We start from the raw sequence: 16,885 nt of genomic DNA on the forward strand, positions 1-16,885 counted from the left end.
ATTTTTCGTTAAAATTAAAAATAAAGAATTTGGTGTTCGGCGCATCCACCAAATATTTATTCAAATGGCTTAATTACCTAACTGTAAGAAAAAATTCTTTTTCAAAATCATTTAACGAAATAGTCGTACCCTATTTTATAATTGAAATAACAAGAATTATTATTGTAGATACATGTAATTCAATACAGAAATGGGTGGATTGAATAAAAACACTTTCCTTCTTTTTATTAACTGCAGATACAGTTTTTAATGGTTTCCCTTTTTGGTTTATTAGTTGTGTCGGATGATCCACTTCTAAATTATTAAAATGACAATTCCCTCGACCACAATGAAGACGATATTGGTTCTTAAAAAAGGACTAAATTCCATTGGGGTTTAATTAAAACCCTTTTAACGTAATAAACAATGACGGAGAATTGCTCTTCCATAAAACCCTCTTATTTGATAAAAAGGATTTAAATAGATCCTGGCTGTAAAGTAAAACTGTTTGCTTCCTTATTAAATGTCCTTCACTAACGTAAAATTGTCTTGCTTTAAAAGTTCCAGCTCAACTAAAAGTAGGTTTTTCGTTATTATGTAAGTTAAGTAAACATTTTTAAGGGTGGTTGTAACTAAACCAAAATCTTAAAATTGCGACAAGCGAATTTGCGTCGCACCAATAGTGATTATTATGAAAATTAAAAATTTAGTCCCGCATGAAGAAGATTTACACCCCGATATGGAAAAAATTAATCTATGCAGCATTTTTCTTTGGAAACCACTAACACAAATACACTTGCGACTGAAAATTAGTTTCAAGCAAAGCTTGGACTCGCTGCAAATGATAAGGATTCTTGTACTACTTTGGGGATTCTCTTCCGTGAAATCTAGGATTTTATTGTCCTTACAGCAGCGATATGGTTCAAACCCGTAAATACGTTTAATGTCACGTTATTGTAATAAACAACTGTTCTACAGTACTAATAATTGATGTTGCATTGGTTAATTAGTTCATTGAACTGCAGATTAGTTACCCCATGCATGGTTTAAACTTTAAAAGAATAAACGGTTTCTACAGTTTAGCTGAATCATACTCAATATAATCTAGCAAATAAATAATACATGAGCAAAAGAATACACTGATGCTGGTATGTTGAGTATTGAGTGCAGCGTTGCGGGCCGTATTTCTCTACCAAGGTCGGTATTGAATTTATCTGCACTTTCAACTACGTTTTCTTCGAAAAGATGAACTTTCGGACATACAAACATTTGCTTAATTTTCTCGTTTTATAGTTCTCTATCACCTCCTGCAAGTTCGGCACTACTTTCTGTTGCACCCTGTATAAAATGAAATACATTGCCACGTGTAGCTTCTGAAGCAGTCAGCGCATTAGACGCACTGACATTTCTCCCTTAGCTTATTTTCGAAAAGCTCTTTTAAAATATAGAAAATTTAATGGATGACAAAAGCGGGAAGCACTTAAACTAATGGGACATTGAATGACGTGGGACGATCTTGTAATGGAATTTTTATGGATTTTCATTGATTCTTTGTAGCGGCAAAAGTCTTTGGTAATTAAGGTTCTTCGCACTTTTTATTGTATCTTCTCTTTCTTTTAATTTTTTTTAATTGGTAAACTGTTAGGCTAAATAAAATTAAACGGAACTCATCAGTGGATCCGAGACTGACGCGCTAATTATTATGAGACGGCTTTTTAACGGCCCAATTTACAAAGGAAGTTTTGTGTATATCTTTTAATTAATTAACGATGACGTCTATTGCGGAGAGAAAAGTCGGAAGTAGCATGACGAGCAGGTCAAAGGATGGTTTTGTGATTTATTTCTTAACTTAACTTGAAAAGTTGTTTTTGTGTAGATATTGAGATCCTTAAAGGTTATTAGGGCTCTTTGTTAAGAGAAAACATTGTTCGAAAATTGTTGTAAATGATGTTCATTTTTAAAAAAGAGAGGAATATAAAAGGCTTTACAAAATAAAATATATTCTGACTCATTTTTTTTCAATCCGTAACATTTTATTTTTGCTTTTTACTTTGTTAAATTATAAGCTGTTCAGGTACGGCCCGTTTTAATTTGAATTCCGTATTGGGATTTGTTTTTTTTTTTTAACATATTAAAAAGCATCTTCAATTATTTGTTTGATGAATAACATCATAAGGGTTTCTTATGGATTTTAAAAGTTCTAAACATAAATTTTTTTTTCTGCTTATGTGATTTTCATTACTGGATCATGTCACTCTTTTCCACGTTAAGAATAACTGCCTTTTTCCAATTTATGTTTCAAAGTATTTCTATTTATCTACATCTTCATACAGTATTAGGACAGATAAGTTTATTTGCTTATATGTAGGACCTAATAAAATATTTGGCCGGAAACTCATTATAATATTGTATATAAAAGAAATTATGAGTGCTGTCAGGACTGGGCAAAGTGGCTTTACGCAGTTAGTATCAACAATTTCTTATGCTGAAGTGTACGATGTGTTGCATACCTATTTACAAATACATAATTCCTTTAAATTTTAATCATTGATTACTATACATCTATTAAAAAACCGTAATGGCCGACATCAGTGACAATGCGACAACAATTAAAAAAAAAATGATGGCCGACAACAGCAACAATTAGAAAAGAATGATGGCCGACACTACGTCATAGTATAGTTCACAAAAGTGAATTTCGACCAGTCGAAGCAATGGTGCTAACAGTTTTAAGCGCTCACAGTGATTGATAGGGGGGGAAAACTAGTAATAAGTAATAATAAAAAGACACTCGGAGAAGTTTCACTAAATTTTATTACGAACTAGATGTACATTTCGCCTTCTTAGGGCATCTTCAGGAGTATTATTAAGTAGTAAAATTTTGGTTACAACACTTTTCGTAAGTACCAGGGCGCTTAGGTAGTATTAGCTTAGTTGATCATTAGAGTTCGGTAACAAGCCCCTCCTAGATCCTAAGGTAATACTACCTAATACTCTTGAAGAAGCCCTAAGAAGTCGAAATGTACATCGAGTTCGTAATAATATTTAGTGAAACTTCTCCAAGCGTTATTATTACTTATTAAAAAATGAAATCTCATCTTCGTATTTCTTCTCCTAATATTTATCAGTAGTACTATTTAAGCAATTTTAGAGGTAAAAAATGTTTCATTTGGTATATAATCACACCGACGTTTCGCTTTATGTTGTTAAAGCTTCTTTTAGGGTGGATTATAAAGGTCTAATAACCTGAAGAAGAAAAAGTGATTACATTAGGCGACTTAAAAAGGTACCTACCTGTGACAAAATGTTACATTACATTAGTAAATAGTTAATACTCTGAAAATGAAGTACCTTTAACATTTTGGCACTTACCTTAAATGTTTTGGAGATTTGTTCTCTTGAATTTTTTAATGATAACTTAACTTCTTACATGTTCCATTGCTTCTCGTTAGTTTGGATACGATAAGTAAAGAAGCAATGAGGGTTGTAAAGTGTTTTAAATGTGTTTCAAGATTTACGATTTGTACTAAAGGGCGCTATAAGATTATCAAACACATTAATAAACACAGATGCAATTTATTTACAGAATTGGATGATATTTTGTGTTGTTTTTTTACAAATCTATATCAGCTTATGCTTCTTTACAACCTTTAAATACATAAAGTGATTTATACATTAACTTACAAGAACATGTACACATGTAACAATAATTTCGCGTTTTATTAATGTTTTTACTCTCCTGTACTAGCGAAAAGTCAACCGTTTAAATCTTATCCAAAGGTTTCAGAAAATGAAATGAAATTTGAAATTCCTGCTGTATTTTTCCTGAAACTTTAGCACCTATGTATTAAGAAATAGATGCTCGGAAAATATTTGTTGTACAATATTAAACACAAATTATGAGGAATGAACTCCTATTAGGTTGAAAAATGCACCATTTTTAAAACGTTCTTTAGCTCGGGCTACATATTCTTGATCACACCTTTTTGAGATTACTTTTTATCAAGTAAAGAGGGTTTGTTTTTTACTATCAAAAATAATTAACGGTAAGTGTAGGTGGTGTTTCTCTTTTGTAGATGTTAACCTGGAGAACGAAACGCTTTTCAAGAGTTTCTAATAATTTTTTGACTTAAGGTTTTATCATCATCTTGTGACATAGTTTTTTTATGTGCATTATTATTCATTTGTTATAATTAATATCGAACAGAAGATGTATTACCTACGAACAAATACGTGATCATTCAGCCAGCTTTGAGATGCAGTCAAGCTGTTTTGTCAAGTTTTTTTTTTGCAATTTTTGCTTAATATAACAAGTTTGTATAAACGAGTTTATAAAATTATTCTTAATATGAATTTTTAAAACAGGGATTAACTTCAAAATTTGCAAGTAATCGGAAGGTATACAACAGTATTTCAAAAGAAAAATCCGTACAACTTTTCGCTAGTAAGTAATGAATCTTTTCACGCCTTTTCAAACGTCTGGATTAGACGGCGTAAGGTGACGCTTCTAAAGTAAGAAGTTGTAAGCTCGACGACTTTGATATGGACGAACTCATCTTGAGAAGTTTTTGGGCTTCCGACGCTATGTTAGTTCTAGAGGTGGCGATGCATTTTGCTGGTCTCTTGCTGAATGAACGCGAATAGATCTTTATAATGCGACAATTGCACGTAACCAAGACTGAAATGATAATGCCCTGTAGACTTTGAACGAAGTTGTAGAGAAGCCAGAGCCATTCCGAATGGAAGAACTTTGCCAACACGGACACAATGTTCGTAAAGACCAGCACGAGTGCGATCTGGAATGCGAAATGAGAGATGGAGATAAAGAAAGTTGGAGAACAGCTTTCGGAAATGAAATGAAATAAGACCGATGCAAGTCAACGAATTAAAACAATATTTCGATGCTAAAAGTTCTTCGGAAAAGTTCACTAGTCTTGCTGCTTTAGTTATCATCCATCCGTATACCTATAGGAAACATTGAAAAAGTTTTAAATGTAAGAAATCTCGGTTTCAGATAAGATTGAATCGAATTTGTACCTGTTATAATTCAGCTAGATATCAAAACTAATTTGATATAATAAAGAAAAACACTGTAAAATTTTGTATATTCATTATCGATATTGAATNCGATCAAGAATAAGCTCAAGGGTAGTCAGCCAAACATAAGCCATTATATCAATAAAACACATAATAAAAATAAAAGAATGAAGTCAAAACGTTACACCCGCATACATTGTTATTATGCAGAAGGCCAGGTCACAGAATTTGAACATTGTTTTTTTTTTATTTTTATAAATTTAGTATTGTATAATGTAAGGCATGACTGAAAATGAGGTAATTGACTTTGAAGTTGCCCATTTAAAAAACAGAAATTCCTAGTAGTTTCTGATTGCTATGACAATAGCAAATATTTACTTACCACATGAATCTGTTGTTGGGTTTGTTTTCGACTGCAGTTACAAGATTGAGGTTTGTACGGAAATGATTGAACATGTGGTTTGTCATTACCAGTAGCCAGAATTGCACGCACAGTCGGGAATATTGCAGCGAAAATGCCAGCGCTATGCAAAGCTCGTTATCCTGCAAACAAAAGCCTCACATTAGGACACGAATTAATAATAAACCTGATGTAATTTTAACATTCCTAGTTGCCGACGCAACGTGAATACGAAATGAACTATTTAAATTAATAGCGGTCTTTTAGCATTCTTGCAAAATGTTCGTATGGTTCTAATACCACTTTTCTCCATTTCCACTTTTGTATTTTAGTTTTTTCTTTTCCGGTAGCGTGACTGTGTAAAAGCTGCAAGTTATGTGTTTTAAGTCTTTTTTGCTATTTTTTTTAATGTAATAATGATTTTTAGTAATACTTTTTTACTTTTGTAAAATAGGCAAACAGAACACTGGAACAGAACCAACCTAGAGGGCGTCTGGGTACCTACTACACTTTACAAAGGGTGAGTGAATTCTAAAAAGATATTTTTTTATAATTGATGTAGAACTGTGGTAATCCGAATTCCTATAATCCGGGTCAACTAATGATTCTCTAATCGAGATCATATGTTGCGCTGCTTGTGACACGCTTCTTGCTGTAATATCCTACAATTCGGGAAATTCCCTTCATCATGGCGAGATAAGTCAAAAATTATGTGTGTGTTGTTAGATATTTGGGTTGTTTATATTTACCAGCAGTTTTGATGTTTTAATTCGATGAGATTTTCGTCGACAAACTCATAATGCAGATAAATTCCTATTCCAAGGAACATTGCAGGAACTCCCCAGCCGATGATGGAATACCTGACAACAAAGAAAAAACAATTATGAACTCTAGAACAAATATTTTCACTACCATCAGTATTAAATTTTTATGCGAACATTTCAAATAAATAACTCTTATAATAGCAAGCAATGAATTGCGACTTTCGTAAAATACGTGCCGGAAATAGGCATCTACGTACGTATGTAACGTAGTCTAGTAAGCAGTTGATTGAAGACGAGTGACTGCCTGGCCGTTTGTAACGACCCGGGACGGGAGTTCACTACACGAAATCGCATTAAATGAACACCGCTACCGCACTACGAGAGATCGCATTAAATGAACGCACGAGTGATTATTTCTAGTCATATTATTCTGCAAATTAGCGCGTCTGTTAACAGGAAAATGGAATGAGAATGAGAACGAAAGGCGGGTAGAAATGTTATTAGATAAGAGATATGAGTAACGGTAAAGGTAAAAGAATGGCTTCATGCCCGAAGGACTCATTAGTATCTCGTGCACGGTATCTTGTAAAGCGATCTTTATGCAGTATCAAAAACTCTTCATATATGTAGGTATAATTTCAAAACTGTTATATATAAGGTGCTTCTGAAATAGGTGGCGAGCAACTAGATGTAATAGACAATCGCACGGTGAGTAAAGAAGCATGATTAAGGGACAAGAAAGGGGCTTTTAGGCGCCCATTATGATAAAAATTAAATTAATAACAGTTTTGCTCATCGCTGATTGTTTGCAGCATTATTTAAAGTACATCTCAACAAAGAAAAATAAAATTAACGTTAACGTTAAACATCTATAGGTTAATTAATAGCCTACAGACAGGTAGTTGTAATTTTATCAATTTAAGGCAAATNCACCAGCTTTGAGATTGTTATTGACCTATGATAATGGCACGTTGACCTATCTACCACCAATTCTACTGAATACATACATACAAGTTAACAGCATTAAAAGAAGAAACAGCTACTGTAGACCTAATCTAACAAATAACAAACAATGCATGAGTACAAAAATACAAAACAAATCCAACACGGATGCTGCCGATGATCAGCTGGTCGAATTCGTCGTTAAATTGTTGTAGTTACCTGTGTGATCCTATCAGGCTCGGACTGGCCTTTCTCTGTACATTCACAAACGTTTTTCTCGACAACGATGGACTTTCGGATCACCAAACATATTCTTAATTTTAAACATGTTTTGTATTTTGTTAACGACTTGTGCCTCCAAAACTCTTACAGGGGTGTTTTCAAATACAAAAATAGACTCGCAATCAGTAAGGATTATTGTCTCTTCATACCGCCACTAAGGCTGCGATTATAGTAGACACCGCCTTCCTTGCCGTTATCATATCCGCTCCACTATAAGCGCATAAGCCCTTCCATATCAACTATCAACACGTGTGTTTGCTCAGAAGCAGGCTATCGCTATGTAAACTGCGCTACAATCCTTTATTTGTACCGCTACTTTGTTTCAGATAGAGATGACCAAAGCGATCGATGACTATCGGCATATAACATATGATCAAACGTTGACACTGACATTTAGAAATGCTGCCAAAACTTATCAGGATGGTCCCTTTTAAGCTTGCAATACAAGCGACTAATGATTACATTTACCACGTTTGTTCCGATCGCAGATTGCGCATAACTTGCAGATAATATTCCTTATAGACCGTCGTACCCTGTGGCATGAATTCATGATGCACCACGCCCTTACAATTGAAGAAAATTGTAAGGAAAACCTTCACATTCGACCTGACTTAGCGTGCTCTTTTCGGTGGTACGGCAGCTTCCATTGATATGATTGAGCTTTGGTTTCCACGTCATAAGTGATGACCCTCTGGACCAAATTTGGGTCGTCGCGGACAGAGGCCAATAGCTACTTAGCAATCTAATACGATGCTGTTTTTAGTCTAAATTGAGCAATTTTGGTACGAATTTCGAGCGACCCGTTTCATGCCCAAATCATTGGTAAAAATCGAATGGCAGGTGCCAATCGATATGTTTAGGTCCTTAGCAACTCTTCTAACGATGATTCGACGATTGGCCACTTCATCAATGTTTTCGTCCGTTGTTGATGTGATCTCTAATCTTCTCGGCCCTCTGAGAACATTTTGTACCACCGATAAACGTTGCTTCGGTCCAGGGTAGCTTTACCATATGCCACAGTCAACATTCGAAATGCGCTCGTACACTTAATTTTATTTATCACACAAAATTTGATATAGATTCTTTGATCCATTTTTTGGAATAGGCAAAAATCGAAGACGAGCCAATACACGTGCAAGTAAATCAGCCGTCAAAAATTAACTGAACATTCAACATGGCCGAACTTGTCGATATAACTGAGAGACATGAGTACCAACACAACGCCACAAAAAAATCGAATATACGTAACTCGTGGAAATTCAATTCCTCGTACATCTACCCTCGGCAATCACCTCAGACCTATCTTCAATGCATCACTATAATCGCACCTTTGGTAATGTAGTGTAGACGTAGCTTATAAATCTTTTGAAAGCTTTATTACCACAGCCACCACTTAATGTGATTTGGACGGGCTCAGCTGACAAATTGGTAAAGGCTTTCGCGACCAGTAGGTGAACTGATGCTGTTTCAGGAAGCAACTTTAACACACGATGGCCTTTACACTGGAGTCAGTTGGGCTCTAGTGAAATAATTGTTTGCTTCCTAAGGTGTCAGACGTTTTCCACTACAATTCTTTCATCATATATTAGTCGCGAAGACGCATGACACACTGAAACAGCGACGGAATTATTTTTGCGACGGTGTGCACAATTTGTCAGTAGGTTAGTTGCAGATCGGGAGCAAATTTAAGCACTTGCTCAATTGTTAGGTATAACATTGTTTTGAGGACGCTCGAAATACGACTTTCCCTACCTCCAATGCAAAGCTAACGACTGAACGGATCAATCATTTGTTATGCTCATTCTTACTGCGTCAACCGGTGTGTGAGCAAATTACTTGCTTTTGCTTTCATCAGAGACTATTTTTTAATGTTCTATAATTTGTGCCCGAGATAAAAATGTTCAGTCTCTCAGAGTCTCCGAAAGCGAGACTCGAGTCTCCGTCTCTCACCGAGTCTCTCTGGTGTCGTTGAGGGAGACTGTCGAGAGACTGTAAAAAAACTGTTTAGCGTCTCTGAACGAGAGACTCGAGTTGCTCATAGAGATATCCTCATTTCGTATCCAGTCTCTGAACGAGAGATTCGAATCTCTGAACGAGAGACTCCAATCTCTCAATAAGTGGTGTCTCGTTAGACATGGTTAAAATTTTCTAAGTTTAACATATTTCAGAGATCCTAATCTTTCTACGAGAGACTCGAGTGTCTCAATTTTTCAGTTTTATTCATTCAATCTCTCTGTGAGAGATTCGAATCTCTGAATTAACAATTTTACCGATCGAGCCACTCATACAGAGACTGTGGGAGATCCATAAAAACACCTAGGCAATAACTGAGAGACTGTGAGAGACGCTCTCAGAGACGCTGAAAAACTCTGAGAGACTGAAAATTTTTGTCTAGGATGTAGCTTCTTACGTGAAGCCGTTTTCATGATAGATTTTATCAATAATGCCTACTTTTAACACAAGGTAAATATTTTAGGAAATTATTTTCGTCTCTTGTTTGTTGTTTTGTTTAACGGCCTTTTCTGTTAGATTAGTATCGCATTCGTCCCAATAATTTCTCATAAAATTCTGATTTTATTTTTATCGAAACAAAGAGACAATAATAGTAGCTTATAAATTTATTATAGGTACATTACTAAATTACTTCCATTGATCTAGAAATTTATCCACTTTTTTTCTGAACCGCACTGAATACCATACATATACACCTTCTTAAGACCCTCTTAAGTAGAATAAAATAGAATGCAAGTTAAGCATATTCCTTTTTCATTTCTACTCCTGTATGCTATGAACATGAAGTTTTACTCCCTTACCCTTATACGTGATCTGCTTTGGCACATATTTAGCCGTGATGGAAATTTCAAATGAAGGAACGTCTAGTAGAAGTTAAAAGGCGGATCTTTGAATTAGTTTACAACAAGAAGAAAACTCTTGAACTCATCCGGAATGCATAAACTTGAATATTCACAGTTAATTTAGGTCAACTTATTCCATTAAAATAATGGCTTTGAATCATGTCCGGGCTTTATAAAGGGCATCCAGGGCGAGTACTTCGGTTCTGCCCTTTTCAGATCCTACACACTAATCGTAATGAAAAGCATTTAATTGTGTGCACTGGTATATTAAATTCGGTTAAACTGGCTGCAATTGGAGTATGACGTGCTTTATGACTTTCTGTTCAAATGTTCTTATGGACACGAGGTAAAAAATAAAATTATGGATTAGAGTAACGCACAATTTTCAGGCTATCTTGTATAACGAGTAAGATATTGATTTAATTGAATTCTGTTATTATACAGGGTGTATCAGAAATAAGTGCCGAACTCTTTGGAGTATATAAACTAGATGCAATAAACAATTGGAGGGTGCGTTTGGCAATATGGTTAAGGGCAAAAACCATTTTTAAGAAAATCATAATAATTTACAATCAGAAGTCAACCCGGAAAAAATACAGAACACCAGTTGATTGAGTGTAGCGTTGCGGGCCGCATTTCCTTACCAGGGCCGGAGTTGAATTTACCTGTTTTTCTCGAAAACGATGAACTTTCGGACATACAAAACATTTGCTTAATATAAGTGGATCTCATTAATTTAAAAACAAAGGGACTTAATTAAATCATATTTTATATTTTTTAATTGATAATTCAAACCTGAGCTTCTTTTTCTTATTTTGTTTATAAAAGATCCGTAAAGCACAAAGAAGTTGAAAAGTTCGTTTTTAAAATTGTCCAAAATCTCACGTCAACTTTTTAATTCAAAGAAGGAGCATTATTATTGTATACAGATAACAAAAAGTCATACGTTTTGTACTTTGTACTTTTGGTTATCTTTAGGTTCTGTAGGTTTGTCCTAGGAATATTTATATTATTGATTATTAATTTTACTTTGCAACGGTTTTAACTTATTTTTCTGCGTTATTCTTCATTTAAAATGAAATTCCATGATGTTACATCGCGAATGTAAAAGCCTCATTTACCAAAGCAACGATTGTTGTTTGTTCGGAATTTGATACAATTTTTCATTTTAAAAGATGTTTGTTGCGATATTTATTAGATATTTGGGTTGTTTATATTTACCAGCAGTTTTGATGTTTTAATTCGATGAGATTTTCGTCGACAAACTCATAATGCAGATAAATTCCTATTCCAAGGAACATTGCAGGAACTCCCCAGCCGATGATGGAATACCTTACAACAAAGAAAAAACAATTATGAACTCTAGAACAAATATTTTCACTACCATCAGTATTAAATTTTTATGCGAACATTTCAAATAAATAACTCTTATAATAGCAAGCAATGAATTGCGACTTTCGCAGTTATTAATACTGAAAAATTTCATAAAGCAGATACATTTTATTTTTCATTTTCTTTTGTTCTTCAAAAAAACAAATTATATCACATTCCTAAGTGATTTGTACTGTTAAGATTATTTGAAAAAATACAGGGAAGTTAGAAAGAATTTTCAATATGTACGGTAAATATATTTTACCTTATTTGTATAGAGATTAGATAACGGCCTGTTAATAATTTGCTAACAATCAGTATGTGTATACCTCTAGAAAATGTTATCATCATCATAAGTCCTAAGACTGGTTGGATACGCACCTCCAATCTTTCCTATCCTAAGCTAATCTTTGCATTTCCCTTAAAATAGAACAGCCCACATCCTTGACTATTTGCTAACAGTAATCTAATCTAAGTCTACCTCTATTCCATTTCTGTCTCTAGTATGTCTCTGACTAGACCTTCATCCCTGAGAAGGTATCCTACTAACCTATCTCTCTTGTTTCTTAATGACTTCAATAGAATCCTCTGTTCTCCTATTCTTTCTAATACCACCTCATTTCTAACCTTCTCTATCCACGGTATCCTCATCATTCACTTGTAACACCACATTTCGAACGCTTCTAATCTATTCATTTGCAGCGTTCACCGCCCATGTTTCGCACCCGTTCAGCACCGTGCTCCAAACATACACCTTTAACAGCCTTTTTAGAATTTCTAAATTAACCGTTCGCGATCATAGAGGTGCTTTCTTTTTGATGAAGGCGACTCGGCCCTGAGTTATCCTCTGTTTTATATCCCTACTATTCCTACCGTCCTGACTTATCTGACTTCCTAGATATCTAAAATCAGTCATTTCTTCTAATTTTTTGTCACCAATCTTTATATTCGCTCTTTCCCTACTTTTCTTCCCTTGCAGAAAATGTTATAAAAGACAAGAAGGGAAAAAACAAATTTTTTAAGCAATCTAGTATGAAGTACGGTATGTGTATGCCACCAAGAATCGACAAGTTGAAAATCGTGACCCTCATCAGATAGTTTTGACAGTATGCTGACAATGAACTTTATATGAATCAAAATACAGAGGGTGACATAATCCATTAGTTTCAAAGTTTATTTTACATCAAGTGATACTACCTAACTCGATAAAAACAATGCTTTTCATGGAGTGTAATTGACAATTAATTAAATGTAAACGTTAGGAGTCCATAGAAACAAAGAATATATCCGAGGATTAAAGGTGAAAATCAACTGAGTTATAAGGCGAACTCTCATCCAATATCTTTAAAAAGTATGAAGTACAATTGGATTGAAGAAGAAAATCCACCGACCCAAGCGCTTACGATCAAGAATAAGCTCAAGGGTAGTCAGCCAAACATAAGCCATTATATCAATAAAACACATAATAAAAATAAAAGAATGAAGTCAAAACGTTACACCCGCATACATTGTTATTATGCAGAAGGCCAGGTCACAGAATTTGAACATTGTTTTTTTTTTATTTTTATAAATTTAGTATTGTATAATGTAAGGCATGACTGAAAATGAGGTAATTGACTTTGAAGTTGCCCATTTAAAAAACAGAAATTCCTAGTAGTTTCTGATTGCTATGACAATAGCAAATATTTACTTACCACATGAATCTGTTGTTGGGTTTGTTTTCGACTGCAGTTACAAGATTGAGGTTTGTACGGAAATGATTGAACATGTGGTTTGTCATTACCAGTAGCCAGAATTGCACGCACAGTCGGGAATATTGCAGCGAAAATGCCAGCGCTATGCAAAGCTCGTTATCCTGCAAACAAAAGCCTCACATTAGGACACGAATTAATAATAAACCTGATGTAATTTTAACATTCCTAGTTGCCGACGCAACGTGAATACGAAATGAACTATTTAAATTAATAGCGGTCTTTTAGCATTCTTGCAAAATGTTCGTATGGTTCTAATACCACTTTTCTCCATTTCCACTTTTGTATTTTAGTTTTTTCTTTTCCGGTAGCGTGACTGTGTAAAAGCTGCAAGTTATGTGTTTTAAGTCTTTTTTGCTAGTGTTTTTAATTTAAAAATGATTTTTAATAATACTTTTTTACTTTTGTAAAATAGGCAGACAGAACACTGAAACAGAACCTACCTAAAGAACGTCTGAGTACCTACTACACTTTATAAAGGGTGAGTGAATTCTAAAAAGATATTTTTTTATAATTGATGTAGAACTGTGGTAATCCGAATTCCTATAATCCGGGTCAACTAATGATTCTCTAATCGAGATCATATGTTGCGCTGCTTGTGACACGCTTCTTGCTGTAATATCCTACAATTCGGGAAATTCCCTTCATCATGGCGAGATAAGTCAAAAATTATGTGTGTGTTGGAAAAGCGTTGACTGGTTAGTATGGGGCCGATACGTTAACTGCTGTATGTTTCTATAGCATTTACTCTGAATATTTTTTGTCCCATTTATAGAGGCCCCAATAAAGGATTTATCAGTAACTAGTGACCCGCCCCAGCTTCGCACGGGTGCAATGCTGATACTAAATATATTTTTGTTTTGTTTAGATTATTATCGAAAAGGGGAAATCTTCAAAAGATACCCCCTGAACATACTAAATATACTACAGAATGTCTTTATATACAACATTCACAGTTTTTTTGTCATTAGACAATACAAACCGGCCTCCCGGCCGGTACCGCCGCAACCGCTATGTCCCTGCATTTTAAATCTGTAATATCTTCGAAAATATTCATTTAAATTACATGCTGTAAAGGGCCATATTGATCTATATTAAATGCACAATGTATTTAAGGTACTTAATTGGATAAGAATTAATGCTGTATTGCCTACAATCGCTTCGTAAATAAGTCATTATTTCTCATAAAAAGTAAAGGATAAAAATGGTTATTGTGGGTTATCCCTAAGAGATAGACATATACCATCCCGGACTTTTTTGTAGACCCTTTTAAGATGTACAATATTGTAGTACATTATTTTGATCTATCTCGTAGGGTTCAGCCAGCGTTTGCAATGTAAGCGCAAAAAATGTGTTTATTTACGACATCACATTAGAAACCTCTAAAATTATCAGTGTTTCCCTACTATATTATGCATGTATTATACATATAAACCTTCCTCTTGAATCATTCTATCTTTTAATAAAAACCGCATCAAAATCCGTTGCGTAGTTTTAAAGATTTAAGCATACATAGGGACAGACAGCGGGAAAGCGACTTTGTTTTATACCTACTATGTAGTGATTTAGATCGCTTACGCTTTATTTGAATCGGATGAGACTGGGTAAATAATATTCAGGAAGGGATTGTGTACATCTGAATTTTTAATTTTATTAATTTTTTATAAATCAATTTTCTCTCATAAAAAGTATAATCATTGATTTTGTTTATTTCTAGGATTACGTACTATCTGATTCCCGTCATATCTCCCGCCGAAACTGTACATAATCGTGGCGCTCCTGCTAATGATGCGCGGTTGCCTTTATTTTGCTGTGGAAGCGTTATCCTTTTCCATTGCATACGCAACGTGTCGCATATTGTGTCAATACTACACATTTTATATCATTCATCATAAAAATTCACAATTGCATGGACTATTAAAAATTTTCCTTTATCAGCGCCATGTTTTTTAGGCCCCTCCCATTTGACTCAATAGATATAACCTATAACTGGTTTTTATTTAAAGACGATTTTATTGGATCTTTTCAAATAACCTCAAATAGAAACCATGTTTCTGTGTATAAATGAAGGTGAGCTCTGCAGAAAAATAAATTATTCAAAAGGCGTCATTCATATGTGCAATTTTCTGAAACGCTTAACTATCGAATCTTATTCAAGAAGAGTTGAGTATTCTGAAATAGCTCTCGGATTATGCGTTCATAAAAGATGAGTACTTTTCCACTCTTTCATTTCAAATGATGATTATCTCTTTACACGAAGATGAAGGATAGGTATATGCTAAGAGAAATATTATTACGTCAGGCACGTCGCATTTTTATATAAAAATCTCGCGGGATTTTTCAGATCTGCGGACTTTTAAGTTATTCTGGAGAGCGACTATTCGGAAAGCGGAAAACCTGGTTAGACTGTAACAGAAGTGTACTTTTTAAATGGAAACTTACTTCGAAGCCGGCATTGGCGTTCAAATAAGTTTAACATGACGAATGTAATGGGCTTGAAAATTTTTTAGCGATTGCTACTGATAAACCGAGCTAATGAATTGGTACAGTAATCTAATCTAACTAACTAACTAAGTAGCCCTCCATTTTTAGTGGATGTCCTACGATCCTATGTCTCGCACCGTTATTGACTTCCACAGCGTTCTCTGTTTTACTTTTTCCAATGTTTCTGTTTATATTACTAATGGGTCTAATAGCACTGGTCTGCAAAAATTTTTTTTTCTCTCCTGATTGTTTTCATGCATGATAACATGGAATTTAACATGCAAATAAATATAGCACATAGTTTTTAAATACATTGCCTATTTAATTAAAAAACGATATTATCAAAGAAACAACAATTAAAAGAAAGTAAAAAAGACTACGGTCTAAGTTTTACAGCGAAAAATGATAATTTTATAGTCATAAGTGATAGAAATATCAGTATATTTATCTCATTATGGCAGTATAATTCAAGTTATTTTGTAGTTTTTTTTTTCTTTTCATCGTTTCCATCGAAGTTTCTCAGCGATTCGACCAACAAAAATCAGCAAGCATTGCTTCTGACCAATTTCCATTGTAGCGTCTTTCAATATCCATAATATCCTGATGAAACCGTTAATCATGCTCATCTGATATGTTACCGAGATTTTCCGGAAAGAAATCTAAATGAGAGTCCAAAAAAATGAATTTTGAGTGACATATTGCATCCTAAAGCTTTATAAGCAGAAAGACGCTCTCGAATGATTTGTCGGTAATTGTTAGTTTTTGTATTACCAAGAAAATTATGACACACGAAAGCCACTCAAGCTTTTTTTTCAGCTTTATTCAACTTCGAACTTTTATTTTGAGATATTTAAAGCCTGCACCATCCTTGTTCATAGCTTTCACAGTTTTTCACGAGTCCCAACTTTATATGAAGTGGTGGCAGAAAAATTTTGTCACTTGACACTAGTCTGTAGAATTCTTACAAGTACGCGGCATTTTATGAACTAAAATTAAATGGAATTTATTTAAAAAAAAAAA

The 16,885-nt window shown here is 34.3% G+C and overlaps 1 protein-coding gene across 1 annotated transcript in view; it reads right to left on the bottom strand.

The window, feature by feature from the left end:
* Positions 1-3,539: 3,539 nt before the first annotated feature.
* Positions 3,540-16,885, bottom strand: part of LOC108740815 (vasoactive intestinal polypeptide receptor 1-like) — a 48,839-nt gene continuing 35,493 nt past the window's right edge. Inside the window, exons 3-6 of the mRNA XM_025976941.1 lie at positions 13,325-13,485; positions 11,481-11,591; positions 7,342-7,477; positions 3,540-4,775 (exon numbers count right to left, since the gene is read on the bottom strand). Coding sequence (XP_025832726.1) covers positions 4,464-4,775; positions 7,342-7,477; positions 11,481-11,591; positions 13,325-13,485 — 720 coding nt within the window. The 3' untranslated portion in view covers positions 3,540-4,463. The remainder of the gene's footprint in view (positions 4,776-7,341; positions 7,478-11,480; positions 11,592-13,324; positions 13,486-16,885) is intronic.

Source organism: Agrilus planipennis, unplaced genomic scaffold (assembly GCF_000699045.2).
Source record: "Agrilus planipennis isolate EAB-ADULT unplaced genomic scaffold, Apla_2.0 scaffold299, whole genome shotgun sequence".
NCBI classification, from domain to species: domain Eukaryota; kingdom Metazoa; phylum Arthropoda; class Insecta; order Coleoptera; family Buprestidae; genus Agrilus; species Agrilus planipennis.